General features: G+C 42.7%; 2 protein-coding genes across 5 annotated transcripts in view; one reads left to right on the top strand and one right to left on the bottom strand.

Annotated features, from left to right (window-relative positions):
- Window positions 1–87: 87 nt before the first annotated feature.
- slc16a3b (solute carrier family 16 member 3b) lies at window positions 88–7,094 on the bottom strand. 2 transcript variants are annotated; one of them, XM_019865658.1, is made up of 6 exons: window positions 6,970–7,094; window positions 3,723–3,979; window positions 3,486–3,629; window positions 2,251–2,858; window positions 1,994–2,174; window positions 88–1,316 (listed from the first exon to the last, which is right to left on the bottom strand). In XM_019865658.1, the coding sequence occupies exons 2-6, from the start codon at window positions 3,943–3,945 to the stop codon at window positions 1,000–1,002; spliced, it is 1,473 nt and encodes a 490-aa protein (XP_019721217.1). In that variant the 5' UTR covers window positions 3,946–3,979; window positions 6,970–7,094; the 3' UTR covers window positions 88–999. The 2 variants fall into 2 exon arrangements, with proteins under 2 accessions (XP_019721217.1, XP_019721219.1); XM_019865660.1 differs by lacking the exon at window positions 6,970–7,094 and having other exon boundaries at window positions 3,723–6,003.
- A 609-nt stretch (window positions 7,095–7,703) lies between these two features.
- Window positions 7,704–17,082, top strand: part of ccdc57 (coiled-coil domain containing 57) — a 10,573-nt gene continuing 1,194 nt past the window's right edge. Inside the window, exons 1-16 of one of the 3 annotated variants that reach the window (XM_019865664.1) lie at window positions 7,708–7,932; window positions 8,730–8,891; window positions 9,540–9,662; window positions 9,932–10,075; window positions 11,010–11,118; window positions 12,032–12,133; window positions 12,225–12,382; window positions 12,518–12,592; window positions 12,839–13,039; window positions 13,756–13,914; window positions 13,977–14,139; window positions 14,594–14,686; window positions 15,344–15,605; window positions 15,738–15,920; window positions 16,153–16,488; window positions 16,562–16,653. In XM_019865664.1, the coding sequence (XP_019721223.1) occupies window positions 7,880–7,932; window positions 8,730–8,891; window positions 9,540–9,662; window positions 9,932–10,075; window positions 11,010–11,118; window positions 12,032–12,133; window positions 12,225–12,382; window positions 12,518–12,592; window positions 12,839–13,039; window positions 13,756–13,914; window positions 13,977–14,139; window positions 14,594–14,686; window positions 15,344–15,605; window positions 15,738–15,920; window positions 16,153–16,488; window positions 16,562–16,653 (2,415 nt within the window). In that variant the 5' untranslated portion in view covers window positions 7,708–7,879. Of the gene's footprint in view, window positions 7,933–8,729; window positions 8,892–9,539; window positions 9,663–9,931; window positions 10,076–11,009; window positions 11,119–12,031; window positions 12,134–12,224; window positions 12,383–12,517; window positions 12,593–12,838; window positions 13,040–13,755; window positions 13,915–13,976; window positions 14,140–14,593; window positions 14,687–15,343; window positions 15,606–15,737; window positions 15,921–16,152; window positions 16,489–16,561; window positions 16,654–17,082 lie in introns of all 3 variants that reach the window. The other 2 variants (XM_019865665.1, XM_019865666.1) reach the window with 2 other exon arrangements.

The raw sequence follows: 17,082 nt of genomic DNA, 5'->3' as shown, positions 1-17,082 counted from the left end.
GCTCAAAATAAGAAAAGAAAACCTTCATTAGTCTAGAAATGTCTCTTTCCATGTGGAACTTACTCAAAAAAAAAAACTCCGTGCAGAAAAGATACACACATAGATCATTTATTTTTCAGAGTACAGTACAACAAACATGTATTGTCACGTTGCTTCAGCCAAAATAGATTTCATTGCATTTTTGTTGGCTTCCCAACTCATTTTGAGAGAAAGCAGACATCACAACATTTATTGAACCTGACACGCCACGTCACTCCAGTTGTGTAACATAATAAAGAACAAACGAAACGGACATAAATCAAGGTTACTTCACTGCTGAAATAATAATGGCAAAGTCATCAAGCAGCATCGAGTCTCAAAAAAATGAACGTAAGGTCTAAATATTACATTTTGCAGCATGTGCGGTATTAGAGCTTTGCTTGGGGAATGTTATTGCATTTGGTGTGTCCCATTAATAGTGTTAAACAAAAATGAAATGTACTTGTGGTTTAAAAGAAAAAAATGGACATCAAAGTGTATATTGGGACTTTCCCAATACATGAAAATCATAATGGTCCGTGTATTTGAAGAGCATGAGTGGTTTCTTTTTTTTGGTGGGGGGGGGGCTTTAAGGAAAATGCAATATTCACTTTTTTTTTTCCCCCACATCATATTTATTTGGTTTGTAAAGCTTAGTGCTTAGTGTTAGTGCTTTTTTTGTGAGCCCCTACTTAGCTCAACAAGATGAGCAAATTATTCAAGTGTGAGGCAGTGCAGTCGTACAAAACTGCAAACTATTCATAAAATGCCCTTGGTGTACAGCTCATGAGGTGGCAGGAGCGGAGTAAAAGCAAAAATATTTCAGAGAAATTCTTGTTTAAAATTGGCAATCCTACGACGGTATTGAGGTTAAAGGCCAATTTACTGCCCAACTTCCTTCCTTTTACTCAATACTTTGATCATATTTGACGTTTTGGTGTTTCTCCTCGTAATACTGATACAGTCTCTATCATGACATTTTTATAATAACGCTTCAGTATTCTCCTCTCCACCGCCCGTCTGCTCATTGTCCTCGGCTGCATTCAAATTGTCAGCTTTCCTGTTGTGTTTCCCCCTTTCTTCCGCTTCTTGCGACTCCTGCGGGCCGTCTCTGTCATCGCGGACGCTCCCCTTCTCCGCAGACGTCAAGGCCATTTCGAGCTGTGCCTCCGGCTCTTCCTGTTTCCTTTTGATGCACAGGAAGTTCCCCAGGGCGATCACAATGGCTGACAACGTGACCTCGCAGCCCGCCAACAAGAAGACGTACATGTACTTATGGGTGGCATCCAAGAGGCGACCTGGAGTAGAGGACGTCAGCCTACGTCACTTAAGGTACTTTACCGGCAACATATTGACGCCATATTGTTACAATGCTTTTTCATCATATCTAAACTATTTTTACCCTTTGACATAAAAAACGTCCATGGCAGGACGGTCACAATCAAGATTTTTTTTTCTTTTTTTTTTTGTATGTTAATCAAGCATATCCTTCACAACATTGTGTCAAAAAGATCTTAAATCCTGTGAAAACTGGACCCTTGTGTATTTTATGTCGTCCTGTGCAGGCACATGCACAGATAGACCCCTAGTGGTGCCCATGAGGAAAGTGCTCTTGACCTTGAGCCCCTTTTTCTTTATTCATCACTCAAAAAAAAAAAAAAAAACTCTGTCATCAACTCCCCCCTCCCCCTAAAAAAGAGGATTTCAACGTCAGATGATGGGGATTTATTTGAGTTACCCCCCCCCCCCACCACCACCTCTATTTGAAGAGGGGCTAGTTGACTTTTGACATTGTGTTTGGCTTCCCGTCACCTCCTTAGTCCATCGACTTATTTACTCTGTTGATTGTGTTCCCGGAAATCAATACCGAAGTTAAATAAATAAATTCTGCCCCCGTAAATATCTGCGCACGAGACTTAGTATGAGGAGCTCAACTCAAGTATTCCAAAACATAGTTAAGAGAGAATTGGCTTACCTGCTCCAGGAGGTCCCACCAATACAGCTATTGCTTCCATCAGCAGCACAAGGCCGATGGCACTGGAAAACTTGTCCGTCCCCACAATAGCCATCAGGACCTCAAACTGGAGGGCTCCCACCATGCCGTATGACATGCCAAAGAAGATGCAGAAACCCACCAGGCCCCCATAGGTGTTTGCCTGAATTCCGAGACAAGAGGTGTTCAAAGATGCCCGGCGTCCGTTCAATATCCCGATCGAAAGCCTTTCTCCTTACCTGTGATCCGATGAGATCGGTGACTCCGTTGAAGATCATTGCAAAACTGAACAGGTAGACGCACCTCGGCCGTACCCACTTCATACCTGCAACGATTCCGCACAGAGGACGAGCAAACATATCTACGAATCCCAGAATGGTGAGCAGCAGTGCTGAAGTCGTGTCCTCGTAGCCGAGTCCTTTAGCGTAGTTGACCACGAACACGGGGGGCACAAACAAGCCCAGCACCATAATCGAGGCTGCGACGGTGTATATGACAAATCCTCTGTCCCTGAACACACTGAAGTCCAGCAGTTTTTTCTTTGGCTGGAGCTTCTTCTCCTCTGTGGCTTTAAGATGGCCATCCTCCAATTCGAGATGTTTCTTTGGTGGCAAGAGGGGCCTCATGAGGGCACCGCAGGCGCAGCAGTTGAGCAGCATCCCCCCAAGTATGAGAAAACCACCCCTCCAGCCATACTGATACTGCAGAATTTGTCCCAGGGGAGAGAGACAGCACAGAGCCACGGGGCTGCCTGCCGCTGCCAGGCCGTTGGCCAAAGGTCGCTTCTCACTGAAGTAGCGATTTAGCATGATTAGCGATGGCTGGAAATTCAATGCCAGGCCCAAACCTGAAATGACAAGAGGGCACTGTTACAGACATAATTGAGAACCACGTGACTCCCAATGGGATCAACGAAAAAACGGTTACATAAGATAAGAGGACTGTCATCCAAGAACTGGAATATTTGTCGTGAGTGAGAATCACAATCAATGTAGGGTTTATGCCAAAGCGGCCCCTTTAATTATCCAAATCCTTTTTATATTGTTGTAATGGTTAATACACCGGTACGATCGAACTTTGTAAACTTTTCACGTATTTTCACGTTGGCCAAAGATCAAAATGTCCCGTTTTATTTCCATTTTCACCAAATGGAAAGGCTTAATTTAGCTGCAATTCACCATTTTGTCCACTAGGTCGCGCCACTTCACTCCGATTGTATTTGAGTCCGCCTTGCTTGAAAATCCACGGCAATACACAGTGGGATTTAAATTAGAAGTTGTTCTACTTTGTTTTCCAAACTGCTTTGAGTACTCAGTCAACTGGACAATGCAACAGTATTTCACGGAGTAATCGATGCACACCAATAAAAGTACATGAATAAATACTTTGGCAACAGTTGGCAGTAGAAGCTTTTGCCTTGATTCTCATTATGTTGAGTCGTCTGCCTAATGCAGACGTTCTGCTGGAACGCTACCTGTAATGACACCGATGCAAAGGTAAATGTGGATGATGCTGGTTGCGAAGGAAGCCAGAACCATTCCCAGTGAGGCAAATAGTCCTCCGACCATCATTACCGGTCGACAGCCAAACCTGTTCACCAATACACTGCACACGGGACCTGGAGGGGGGGGACAAAAAACAATGAGACCCCACCAGTTTCATTGCGGTATTATTATATTTAAGTCCAACGCCGTGTGTCACGTGCGCCGACCTGTGCCATAGAGCATGGCAAGCAAAATGGATGATATCCAGGCGGTGTCACTGTAACCAACGTCAAACTCCCTGATTAACTCCTTGAAAAAGACGCTGACGGCCTTGGGGAAGGCGTAGGAGAATCCGGTGATGACGAAGCAGCCGACCAACACCGCCCAGCCCCAGCCGCCATCGGGTGCCTTCACCCCAGTAGGTCCATCGTCCACCACCGCACCCCCCATTTTGTTCTCGGGTTGATGTGATTGTAGTCAGAAGCTGCAAAAGAAGAAGAAAAAAAGCCCACATCATCCAGTTAAACCACCGTTGTTTACGGTGGATCTATTTTAAATCGTTGTGAATACTTGGAGGTTAGGGGCAATCAATAAATGATGCTAAGATGGGAACACGGCGTCATTAACTGTTGACAGCTTGTCAAGCCTCGCGCATCCTCGTGAGCCACTTGGTTCTCCTACTGACTCTAATAGCCACTCAACATGAGTCATCGTCCTGCAGTATATGTATTTTTGTCATCTTCGCATTTTTGTTTCTCTTTCGTCATTTTTGTATTGTTTATATTCATGATTATTTTATGCATAGGGTGTCCCAAAAATCACCATACACCTTTTTTTCTGTTTAAAATTCAGGTTGCATCCAAACAGACGTGAGGCCATCAGGATTTGCCATCTTTGACCAGTTCCAGTTTTTGGAAGCATATCATTCCATTGCCCGCTGCGTATAATTGACATTGGAGCAGCTTTATACGCTTGCTGCCTCTCTAGAGGTTTTGCGGTCCCTTTCATGCATGTTGGCACCATTTTGAGAAGCTCTATGGACATCGCGCTGCTCCAACATTGAGTAAAAATTATGCTATGGGAATGCGGTGTCCATTTTGAAATCTGTTTGAGACCCAAATTGCACAACATACAAAGATACGCAGCTACGGACTGGAACTCTTTGTTTGGTAGCCGGGTGTGTTATGAAATGTATTGGAGCATGTGTTGACACCTGATAGGCCTATGTGGAATGTGTTTTATTGTATTCCTGGCTCCGAATAACATATGCCAAAATAAACCAGGCCAAACTCAATAAATGTCTTAAACATTTTAACATTCTTAGTCCGACAACTGTATAAAAAAATGAAACGTTTTGATGACGATAGATGATGGCATAGTTTAGTTGTTACCCCTCACTCACTCACTTTGTAAGAACTGTCGTCACACAAATGTAAAAACAAGGCCAACACGCTTAATGTTAAACTGTCAACACAGTTAAAGGACTGCGATAAGTGACGATGTAATGCTGGAAGTCTTCTCACATTGTTGTGCAGAAAAGACACAAAAATCCAAAGAAACAAAAACACAGGCGTTAATACTTCAATCCTCATCTAACGGAGGTCTTGTGAGGCAACCGGTGTGTGACGAACATTCCTTCTACAGGTTCAGCTCGACAGTGCCCTATTCAGTCTGACTGTCAGTCTTGTGAAATGCCATACGGGATGTGTCGTCATTGTATTGAGAAATGGAGAATCGTGTTTGAGCAATTTCTTGATAGTGAGAGCGAGACCAACTCAAACTTTAAAATCTGCTCGCTCGTTTGGGCGAATTCAATCCAAGAAAGACACAAGATCTAGAGGGCCTTTAATCCAAGAGGGCCTTTGCACTAGATAGTGCTTGAGGTGCCATAAATTTCTGATGACCACAAAATGGGACTAAAGTCAAACAAGTAATACAAAAGTTGATTACATAGGCGACCATATAATTTGTTTCTCGTCAATATGTACCTTTTATATTATTCTGTATTGTGAGACACCCGCACCCCTTTTATTTTATTTTTTGGCTCCCTTCCTATCAAAGGCACAGTGTCAGTGACCCCAGCGCAACTCCGCCATTCTGTTCAGTGCCAAAGAAATATCAACACCATTACTAATTTAAGACCCTCTGCAATACACTGGACACACACGCACACACATGCACGCGGATGGAACATTTCTCATCTCTAACAGTCAGATGAAAGGACTCCAGATACCAACAGGCTTTATGTGTGCTACAGTTACAGAGTAAAACCATCGACATGTCTGTGCATTGAAGTGTCCACCTACAAACTTACCTACCAACCTATCTATTGATCTATCTACCGATCTATCTATGTCACAGGTGTCCCACTCAAGGTCAGGGACCACATCACATTATATAGCTCACTTCAACCAACAAATAAATTAACAAAAAATAAATACGTTGTGTACTTAACTATTTGCATTCCACAATTTTCCATGACTTCTGATTTCAATTTCCATTTGTTTTTAACAATGATACGTTTCGGCGATTATTTCATGAAATTATCTTTTTATTGGGAATCAGGTGAGTATTTCTATAGACATCATTTCAAGCTCTCCTTGGCCCTTTCTTTCGAAGGTGACATTACTCAAACATTTGGTTTTCTCAGTCAAAGCGGCCGTCTGGGAGATCCATCATCCAATCCGCTCGACCATAAACCATTCATCCAACCATCTATCCATTTATCAATCTACATGTATTACAGTCATTCGCGGATTGACTATGGTTCAGAGAGTGCAAATTCGGTCTCGAGGCGACTGTCAAGAGCAACCCACGCTACGTACGCCACTGCTTCATAAGTCATAAAACACCGGGATCGACGTTCTTTTCCATTCTTTTACATTTAAAGTGTGTGTGTGGCGGGGGGCAACGTATTTATTTTTTCGGATGTATGGATATGGATTCAGGCGGTATTGACTAATTTCGAGTTGTACTGACTATTCTGGGAGACTCCAGCTGTCTCGTTGACGAGATGGACGAGTGTGACGTCACACTGATGCTGCCCGGACGAAGCCGGCTGGCGTACGTGAGGAACGCGGCGTCCCTCTCCACTGCATTATTTTGAAATTTGAAATGCTTAATTAACGGATACTGCGGATTGCGGTGCGATTCTTATGTTATTCTTATGTTATGCGGACCACTTGTCAGCCTTTTAAACACGCTTTAAAAAAATACGTACTGAGATCGTGTTCCAAAAATTTAATGGTATTTTGGGCATCGACAGTACTCGGCTAGAATGGATTGTGACAAGTGCAGGATATCCTGAATACATTTTCCCCATCAAGTCTAATTTTTAAAATACGTATATTCTCTGTACCTGTTGCTTTTGCTATAGGTAATTGCGCTGTTGCCATCGGCGGTAGACATATAAGAGTCATATTTAAAGGTCAAACAGAAGAGAGGGGGGAAAAAAAGCAGAATCGCACACAGTACCTGAGGTGATGCTGTCTATCGAAGAGCCGCTGAATAGACCATGTGAACGTGCTGTCGTCACTGGTTTTATAAACGGCGCTGCGCTGATGGGACACCCAACTGGGACTTGTGTCACTACAGTTACATCATTCGAAATGGTCCACGCCTTTTTACGTTGACCGAGCCGTAAAAGAAATTGAAATCGCTATTTATTATACAAATCATATTTCCTCATTTCTTGTTGGTATGTGTACTCCCTTACAACGACCCAGAAGAAGCTGCCTGGTATAAGAAGGATGGATGTGTTTTGTGTTTATGTCTCCAAATATATCTATGTACATAGTTTTAGAATTTCATTTACTTTATACACACACTTTTCAACGTGGATATAATTGTCGGTAAAGAAAAACAAATATCTAGGAACAGTTTTTTGCTGTGTCTGTGTCACCGGGGAAGATATTAACAAACTCGCCGTTTCCATGGAAACCAAACCCGCTCAAGCGAACTGACCCACAGACAAACTAACCCGGTGGCTGGCTCGTAGTATACAATCAATATCGGCGAAATACAAGGAAGTTCAGTTTAGACTTTAAATGTTGATGATAATATTTTTTAAATGAATTCAAATGCTGCATTTATTCAAACAGTAAAATAAAAATGTTTAAAACACATAGATCAGTAAATAAGCCAGATAAATCATTATGCGGTAGACTCTAGGAACCATTTATGGCTATGTTTGTGTAGACAGGGAAGAAATTACAATCGGGCAGTTACCATGGAAACGATTTGACCCCCGTTTTTAAGGAGCTAACTCGGTAGCATCCAAGCAAGTTGTTTGCAATCAGTATCCACTTTCGCCGCTGAGCACATTTGTGTCATTGACATGTAGGATATCGTCTCTGGCAATAACAGCGGCGACTTGAACGACCAAATGGTTACGGCAACTTTGTCGAAATCCAGAGAGGATAAAGTGGCAGCTACATGGTGGGGCAACATGTGAATATTTGTTCTTATTTTCATACTTGATAAGTTTGTGTTTCGTAACGTAACAAAAAAAAAAAACAACACGAGCTCATTGTGATAGATTATTGATAGAAACAAAAGGAACGTTGATTTCACATGATTTATCTGGTATGTCGGCGCATACTGGACATCGTACGCCACATTTTAATCCACACTCCAGTGTAGGTCTGAAATCAAGGACAGCATTGTTAAGATATCCTATTTAGAAGGTCACAATTTCATTCGATTTCGATTCTTCAGGCTGTCATTCAATCTGATTTCAACAGGTTGTGATTCGATTCGACATCGAGTCAGTAAGAAGTAAAAACACACAAATACGAGTACTTTTTGACAATATTGAAATATTCAGTCTTGCTCTCAGTGCCATAAACTACTGTATGTGGCAAGTCATCTCACTTTAGATATAAAACGTCTGGAAAAAATGCACATGACTCATTTGTGCATTTGGAGTACAAAGATGATCAATCATGCAGGTTGTGTGCAACACTTAAAAAGTGCACGTTGACTTGTTGAAAGTGTAAATAAAATAAAATATTTGTACATGAATGTATTTGTGCATATGGAGGGCAAAAGTAGAACGTGTTGCATTGCATTCACAAATCCATATTTTTACTCACGTACCTAATGATGTGTTTATTTTTGATTAACTTATCCAGAGCTTTGTCTATGTGCACAAGCACATCTTGATGTATTCTATTTTAGATCGGTAAAACATAACTTGCGTCATTTACTTTTGTGCTTTGGGCTGTGCGTTCCAGTTTCAGAATGCAAGACGGTGGGGACACCCAGGACAGTGGACTGGGACACCTGGAGGCCCTGGTGGCCAATAAAGAGAGGGAGTGGAAGGAGCTCCACGCGAGAAGAATTCATCTGTTGGAAGATTCTCTGAAAAAGGCAAAGGAGGAGTGTTCTTCTCTTCGGTAACAATTTGAAATAATGCATATCAAATGGCTGTTTGCATTAAATCACATGATTGTTGCGGACTAGCAAATGAAATGTCTCAACGGCAAATACAGTTGAACAGTAGTTTGAGGTTGAACCTTTGAACTCTTGCAGTGTTACGTCATGTTACAAAGGAGACTATTTCCCCACGCCGGCCGTGACAGTCTTGTACCATACAGACGGACTGGCTTTTATTTGCAATGGTTTTGAAATGTGTCGCTGGGATATCTGCGGCCCAACTCCATACAATGGTTTGTTGATTATCAAGAATAACCAAGCGATTCTGTGCAAAAAAATACACATCACGGTTAAAAAAACAAAACAAATTCAATGCTACGAGGACGACAAATGAAACAATGCAAACCACTTACTGAGACACGATTTGCTCTAGGTAACTGATGTCAACTGTCTCTACGCCTAAGGCAAAAAATACTGAGCGATTGAGTCATATCGCATTCAATCTAAAGTCAATATGAAACTTGATGATTTTCTTTTCATCGTGTTCTCTCAAAAGTCTCTTATTGTCACTCGAGTAAAATTATCTTGTGTCTTAGCGCTAGTTTGCACACAATGGTGTCTAGAAGATGACCTAATCCATTGTTTATTGGCACTTTTTTTTTTTGGAGACATCAAAACCAGAAGCTAAAAGAGGATTTCCAGTACAATCTCTCGATCCTGGATGAACGGGAGAAAGAGCTGGAGCGCTATGATGTCATCACTCTCAGGGCTGTGAACGCAGAGCAGAACAGGTAGAACAACAACAACAGTCATTTGCTTTGGTCCATGTTTGATTTGAGTTCCAATTTGCATGGCATTCCTTTCACGACGTTAGATGACAAAAGAACAGCTCAAGCTGCATCATTAATTCTGCATTTTAATCATTTGATTGGCTGAGCGTTGTTGACTTTCAATGCCACCAATTCATTTGATGACCGTGTCTCGTGGATTACAGCAGAGGAACAAACAGGACAGGACCGGTCCTGCCCAAACAGTAAAAAAAAACTGCTGTCATTTACAGGCAGGAGGAGCTCGGCCGTCTCCGTCTCCAGGTTGCCGCGCTGGAGGAGAAGCGAGCCAAGGATGCCGAGGCGAGACAGGAGGAGCTGCGTCTCAGCCAGAAGCGAGCTGCTCAACAAAAGCTGCAGTTGGATGAACTCAGACAGTGAGTCTGGAGGAGGAGGGGAATAAAATAGAAGGAAATGAGTTGGATGTGAATAGTAGCATTCGGCAGGATGTGACATTGCATTAAAACACTTTTTTTTTTTAAGATTTGAAAGCAACGCTCAACACCATAGCCAATGTAAGATGGCTCAATTTAAATGTAGATAAGGTAGAAAAATAAAATAAATGGCCAAGTGCACGGAATAAAGTCTAAGTAGTCAAAAAAAAACGTTATGGGCATTACATGGTGGAGTGCTTGGAAATCTTCAAAGTTGGATACTACTACCCCACCCAATCTTAAAGAAAGACCGATGTTGTTTGATGGGTGGGCTCCAGCCTTGTCAGGAAGTGGTGCCTCTTCCTGCGCAGTTTGTCCCTGTCGTCCACATTGATCTCATCAATGCCGACGCAGACTGCAGGTGGCCTGTGTCCAGCGCCGCATTGTTCTTAAAAGCTCTTAATGAGGTTGTACGATCCGCAGCACGTAACAAAGACCCCCCGGCAGACTTCTGTATTCACTTTCTTTCCCATCCCTACCAAACACTCGTTTCATCTGAGAACTTTTCTGAATGTGGGAGGAAGTTGTGAAGTTCTGTTTCAAGTTGAAACGTGTATTGAGGGGGGGAACAAGGGAGGTGAAAGTTCCCCGCAGTGCTCTGGTGTTCCAGACGCTATTGTGACGTCGAGACCCTCAACCTGACAGACTGAGATCTGAGGACACACTTGATGTGTAGTTCAAAAGCAGTTCATTCCAACACCAGTGACATTGGAGCACTTGTCCTTACCGCTTGAAAATGACGATTTCCGTTCTCGGCCACGTTGCCTCCCGTTGGTGAATGAGTAACTATAGTCAAAGAATTCATCAAATCATGATGAAAAAAAAAAGATTCTTAATTTCCCCCATCTGTGTGTGTGTTTGTGTGTGTGGATGGAAGCTCAATGACAGGTACAATTCAAAAGCAAACGGAGGAGCACGAGCGGGTGAAATTGGAGGCGCAGCACAGATTGCGAGAGATGGAGGGAGAGCTCACTCGGCAGAAACAGGTGAAAGCACAACCTGGTTTTTCTCGTTTTATTTTCCATTCATGTCAATTTGCTCAAAATGTTGATATTATTTTGGTGACTATGTTTGTCCTGCATAGCATTCTAAATCTGTAAAAAATAAAATAAAATAATAATAATTTAAAAAATCAGGCCTACTTGCGCTGCGATATTTTCCCTGTTCTTCATGGAAAAACGTTTCTTCAATGTTAGCCAGCATTTCTGAATAATAATAATAACCCGCCCCCCCCCCCCCCCCCCCCCCCCCACACACACACACACACACACACATATGCACATTTTATTTATTTTTTGAATCAACAGGCCATTCAGAGTACAGCCCACGGCCTGCCAGTCGGCCATCCCTGATTTAACGCCCTTCTCCTTACACGCTTCAAATGCGTTTTAATCTGAATGGACTTTATTTGCAGTCGGACAACATTAGTCTGTCTCTTTCAGTGGCGTGATTCCATGAGCCTCTTCCTCATGTTACAGCCACAATGTGCAAGACTGAAATAACTACCCCCGCCCCGACCTTTCGACTGAAACCGCACTATATATCGGTACCGTTTTTTTCAAGCGCATGGATATCTGCTGTTCCAGTGTGTTGATCCCGTGCTGAGCGTTTTAGGATTCTTGTCTGCTCATGTTCGCACATTGAATGAGTCAGAGGAATCCGGTGTTAAACTGACAGCCATCAAAATATCATTTACAAATCACCATCACCGTGTTAAGTGTCGCCAAATGAAAATCTGCGTAAATCATAACAGCTACATTTGAAAACTTTTGTTTCCCACGCTAGGACAGAAATTGCAACCTGGTGGAATGAGCTTTGGCCGTCTGAACAGGTGAAGCGATATATTTCTTCACGTTAAATGAATTCAAATCTCTCTCTTTCGCTCTCTCTGGCCATCAGGAGGTGACGGCAACTTGCGCCAAACAGCTCGGACACCGGGAGCACGAGTTCAATTTAAAACTCGATGAGATGCACGCAGCGCTGCTGTCCAAGGACCTCAAGGTGTCGGAAGTATAAACGTGTCTTGATCCAAAATGTTGCCACTACCCTTTGTTGACATCTGTGTGCATTTTGATTTATTTTTTTTCTTCAGATAAAGTTACTGTCGAAAGAGTGCGAGGCTCAGAGTCAGGCTCGAATGCAAGCAACACGGGCGCTCAAAGCATCCGAGGAGCTTTGCGAGCAATTCCGGGCCAAATTACAACACGAGGTGGATTTGAAGAACGAAGCCACTGCTGTCAAGGAGGTCAGGTACGGCATTATGTAACAAGCGTTGCGTGTGTTTACCATACCGTTATCAATTCCCTCAAATGACTTTTATTTATACACGTACACACTGCTGTGTATTCGACATACCTCGAAAGTTTTCACTGTCGTCTGCGTAAGGATAAAGGAACTTGAGGACAAATTGAAACGGACGGAGAACAAACTGAAGAAGCAGAAGGATGACCTCATCAAGAAGTGAGTCGACACAAACTCGGACAATCATTTAGATGTGCCAAACAAACAAAAAAAATGTCCACCTTGACACGAGTGATTATATTCAGTCTTGTAATTGAACAGCGTCTTGTGTGAGTCGCTATGTCGGATATTCTCTCATGTCACCAAAAATGGGATTAAAAGACGCTTGACCCTCCTGCCATTCCTGTTACACACTGTTGACGTTTCTGTAATGTACGAACTGATGTATATCCCGTGCGTGTCAAGAAACGAGGACGTGACCCGGGCTCTGAAAGAGAAGGATGAGCAGCTGGAGGCCCGGTGTCAGGCCCACAAAGAACAATTAAAGAGAACAGAAAAACACGTCATCAAACTGAAGAATGACCTGGAAATTCAAGCTGCGAAAGCTTGCTTGGCACAAAAAGACCTGGCGGTGTCCTTGGCGGAAAAAGATGACATCATAAAGAGGTGAGGCATATCATGTGTTAAAAGGCATGTTTTGTGGACCGTTTTTTCCACACTACAAGGCGCACCTAAAAGCGTTCCAATTTTCTCAAAAACCGACAGTGCGCCTCATAATCCGATGCGCCTTCTATATGGATCAATATGCTGATTTCTTGGGCGTTGTATTTTTAATGTTCTGTAAAACGCTTTGTTCAAGCTGCAACGATTGTGAAAGCCCGATATAAATAAAGCTGAATTGTATATTCTATTGCCTTTAGCGTAGCTCCATCTGGTGGATAGATAATCCAACTGCAGCCACTATCGGAGCGTCTATTCTATACGCCTTATAATGCGGTACGCCCTATATACGAAAACCGTTTTAAAATAGGCCATTCATTGAAGGTCCGCCTTATACTGCGAAGCGCCTTATACTGCGGGAAATACGGTAATTCGATTTACAGCTTCTATTCAGGGGTTTGTCATTAAAAAAAAAAAAAAAAAAATTCTTCCAATAGTTTTGAATGTGGGTTTGCATCTTTTGATGTTCAGTCTAAACCTTTTCAGCCGACAGCAACGGAAAGCAATTGCCATCACTATTGGAGTACTTTTTGTGAAGGAGCTTGTAGTGCTGCGCAACGGCAACCATTGAAACACTGTCTGCATTGGTGTGTGTGTGTGTGTGTGTGTGTGTGTGTGTGTGTGTGTGTGTGTGTGTGTGTGTGTGTGTGTGTGTTCCACAGGCTTCGCACTGAAGTGACTACAGCCCAGACTGACTGGGAGCGGTGCATGAGTCAGACTTCTAATGAGATGGTCGGCAAAAATACAGAGTTGATAACCTTACAGAACCGTATTAGCAAACTCCAAGCTGAGTTGGAGAGGAGCAGGGAGGAGATTAACAGGTTAGAAAACTTTTGAGAACTGTGTGGCTCTCATATTGGAATGACCAGTTGTGTTTTGTCAGGTACAAGCAAGATGTGAACGCTGGTTTAAAAAGAGAGGCAGCCTTAGAACAGGCCCGAGTCCAGTTGGAGTTGGAGTGGCAAGAGCGTTATGATGCTGTCAAGGCGAAACACTACCTGGCTAATGAGCAGCTAATACAAGATTTGACCCTCGCCAGAGACCAGGTCAGTCTTTTATCATCAAAGACCTGAAACAAAATGTGTATATTCTTCTGCTGTGTCCAGCAATAAATGGTGAGAGATTACATTTTGATCACGTCACACAACAAGCCATAGTGTGCATGTGTGCATTAGCTGCCTGTCTTTGAAAATCATTTTGAGGGGAAAAAAAATTTGTAAGTTTCACATGCGCACAGTACACATTACGTATACTGTAAAAAAAATTTTTAAAAAATAAAATAATAAAATCAGATTCAAAAATAGCATTACCAGTACAATATATGGCTTGTTTTGTATTGTGATCTAAGCATCACCTCTCATTTCTTCTTATGTACTCTCCAGGTCTTGGTTGACCATCCACATCTATTTTAATAATTTCAAATCAAGCAAAGTATTTTGTCCAAGCTATGATGCTTATCTGATATTTCTTTTTATTTATTTATTTTTTTATCTTCATCAGGCAAAGGCAGAGCTTAGTGAGAAAGAAAAAGAGTTGCATGACTTGACTCTTTTGCTTCCGTCTGTTAAAAAGGGAAGTGACAAAGCAGCACAGGTAAGTAGGCATGGACCTTTTCCGAAAAAACCCCAAAACAAAACTTTTTTTTTCTTTTTTTCGTTGTGACGTTTTGAACTTCGAAGCCCATTTACGGAATTTTAAGCACAGTATTTTTTGGGAGCGCTTTCTTGAGCAAGAAGATATGTAATCTCCTAAAAGCTGCACACTCATTCTACACGCCACGTTGGATATTCTATTTTGTTGGCAGCTGACGTCCTTCAGTTCTTGCGCTGAGTACAATTTTTGGCAATGGCCTTTTCTTTGAGCAGGCACCTTGTGAGGTTACGGTCTAATGGCCTTTCAAGCTTGACTCCTTGCCTCCCCAAACTGGCAGCTGCCATAAACTGTTCGCACCACGGGGAAAACGACACCTTATCAAATAACACTGAAAGGCTCAGTGGCTGCAATGAAAACCATGACATCATTCTCGAATGGTACCACGAGCGGGTACCTTTGTGTGACATTAGCAAAGTCCAATAAATGTTTGGATATTAACTTCTATTGCGGTGTAAACCCCTCAGGCCGGTTGAAATAATACACCTGGAGAGTTTAAGCATGAATAATGTTACTCCAAATATCTCAGATAATGTCTTTTGAGTGTTAAGTGTTGCCGGCCCATCAGTGGACTGAATATACTATATTACATGCCAACAGGGTCTCACACCAAAACCAGATGCGCAGGCATCGGAGATGAATTCCCTGGTTGAGCAGAACAGTTTTTTGCGAGCTGTAGTGTCCCAGATGAGAAAGGATATGGAGGATCTTGGTCATCTTGTACCACATCAACAGAACAAGCTTCAAGCCTTCCCCGCCAAGGCAGTTCAAGCCTCCGAAGCCACTGCGGCTCCCCCCACAACTGAACCTCTTGCCAAGCATCCGGACACCTCTGCCAACACCATCCCGGCATATTTGTCAGGTCTCTTTCACGGAAACATAATTGATGATTTGAAAATGTCACCCAAAAGGTGCAAGCCAACAATGTAAACATTAATCACACAATGGATTCTGGCAAACAACGCTGACCTTTTCGTTCCTTTTTTTTTTTTAGACGACGCTCAGGCTCTGAAGCAGGAGGTGGTCCTGCTTAACGCTCGATGCAGACACCTCGAGGAGCAGTTAGAAGGTGCTTCGGGGCTGCCGAAGTCAGTTCCAGCCGCAGGGACACTTAAAGAGACCCCGGCCCAAACATGTATGGGCAAACCTCACCCACATGACCAGAGATCCCAGGAAGGTAGTTTTCAAACCAAAACTTGAAGGTCAAACGTTATTTTGGGTCACGCTGTTGTAAGATACCTTTGGCAGATAAATGTAAAAAAAAAAAAAAATAGTTGGGAAACAATGTGGAAACCTCTTCTTGAAAATGCCACAGAAAGGTACAGGTTTAGGAGTTTAAAATGGAAATTGGCATTTTTTTTTAAAGCAAATACTAGCTTCGATTTTAAAATATTTCTATTTTGTTTCGGATCCTCAAGTTTTGTGTCTGGACCAGCGCGCTGAGTCCACCGCTATGAGGAGCCAAGCGGCGAGAGGGCCACATGCGGAGCAAGGAGGATCCGGACATGCAGTGGTGCAACAATTCCAAGATGAGAACCTCTATCGGTGGCAACAGCAACTGACCTCCGCTCTGATGGCCGGTGCTGCATCCGGTAACGTTCAGGGTGTTAAAAGGAACATTGCGCTGGCACACGCCAGGCTGAAGCAGGCGGCATCCTATATCGCCCGACTGAGCAAAGAGAAGCAACAGCTCATACAGATGGGCAACTGTCTTCGTGCCCGGATCACCAGCACTGGATTAGAGGGTACAATAAGAAATGTAATTTTTCTGCTGAGCAAGCATAATTGAATGCCAATCTGATATCGTGTACCTTACAGAGGCAATTGAACAAAAGAAAGATTCCGCCACAAATGAACAACATGATCGTCTTTCTGCTCTGGAGCAGCTGCAGTATAGACTAACCACACAGGTACTTGCATTCTCAAATTAAGATTTCATCATTAAGAGTGATCGAACAGTTGAATGTGCTTTTTTTTCTGTAAGCCCCTCCATCCACCACCATTTCTGAAACGTTTTAAGAAATAAATTCAATCAATCAATTCCTTTCCCACCCCAAACTTAAAACATCTTGTATTGCCATAACATTGAACTATACCAATAATTTTAACAATGTGCGGCAAGTAAAATTGTAAAAACGAAACAACGAGTCCCTCAAAACATCATACATTAAAATGCATGTCGGTTAATTCCTAATATAAGCACAAAAAAAGCAGGATAAGCATAAAGAAAATGGACAGGAGCTGATTCACCGTCTGTTCTGTATTTCTACCACCAGAGGGCGAAACGAGCCCACTCAACTCTGTGTGTGTGTGTGTGTGTGTGTGTGTGTGTGTGTGTG

Source organism: Hippocampus comes, unplaced genomic scaffold (genome assembly GCF_001891065.2).
Source record: "Hippocampus comes isolate QL1 unplaced genomic scaffold, H_comes_QL1_v1.1 scaffold58, whole genome shotgun sequence".
NCBI lineage: Eukaryota > Metazoa > Chordata > Actinopteri > Syngnathiformes > Syngnathidae > Hippocampus > Hippocampus comes.
Note: the sequence above shows the minus strand (reverse complement) of the source record. Positions and strands in the feature narration are given on the sequence as shown.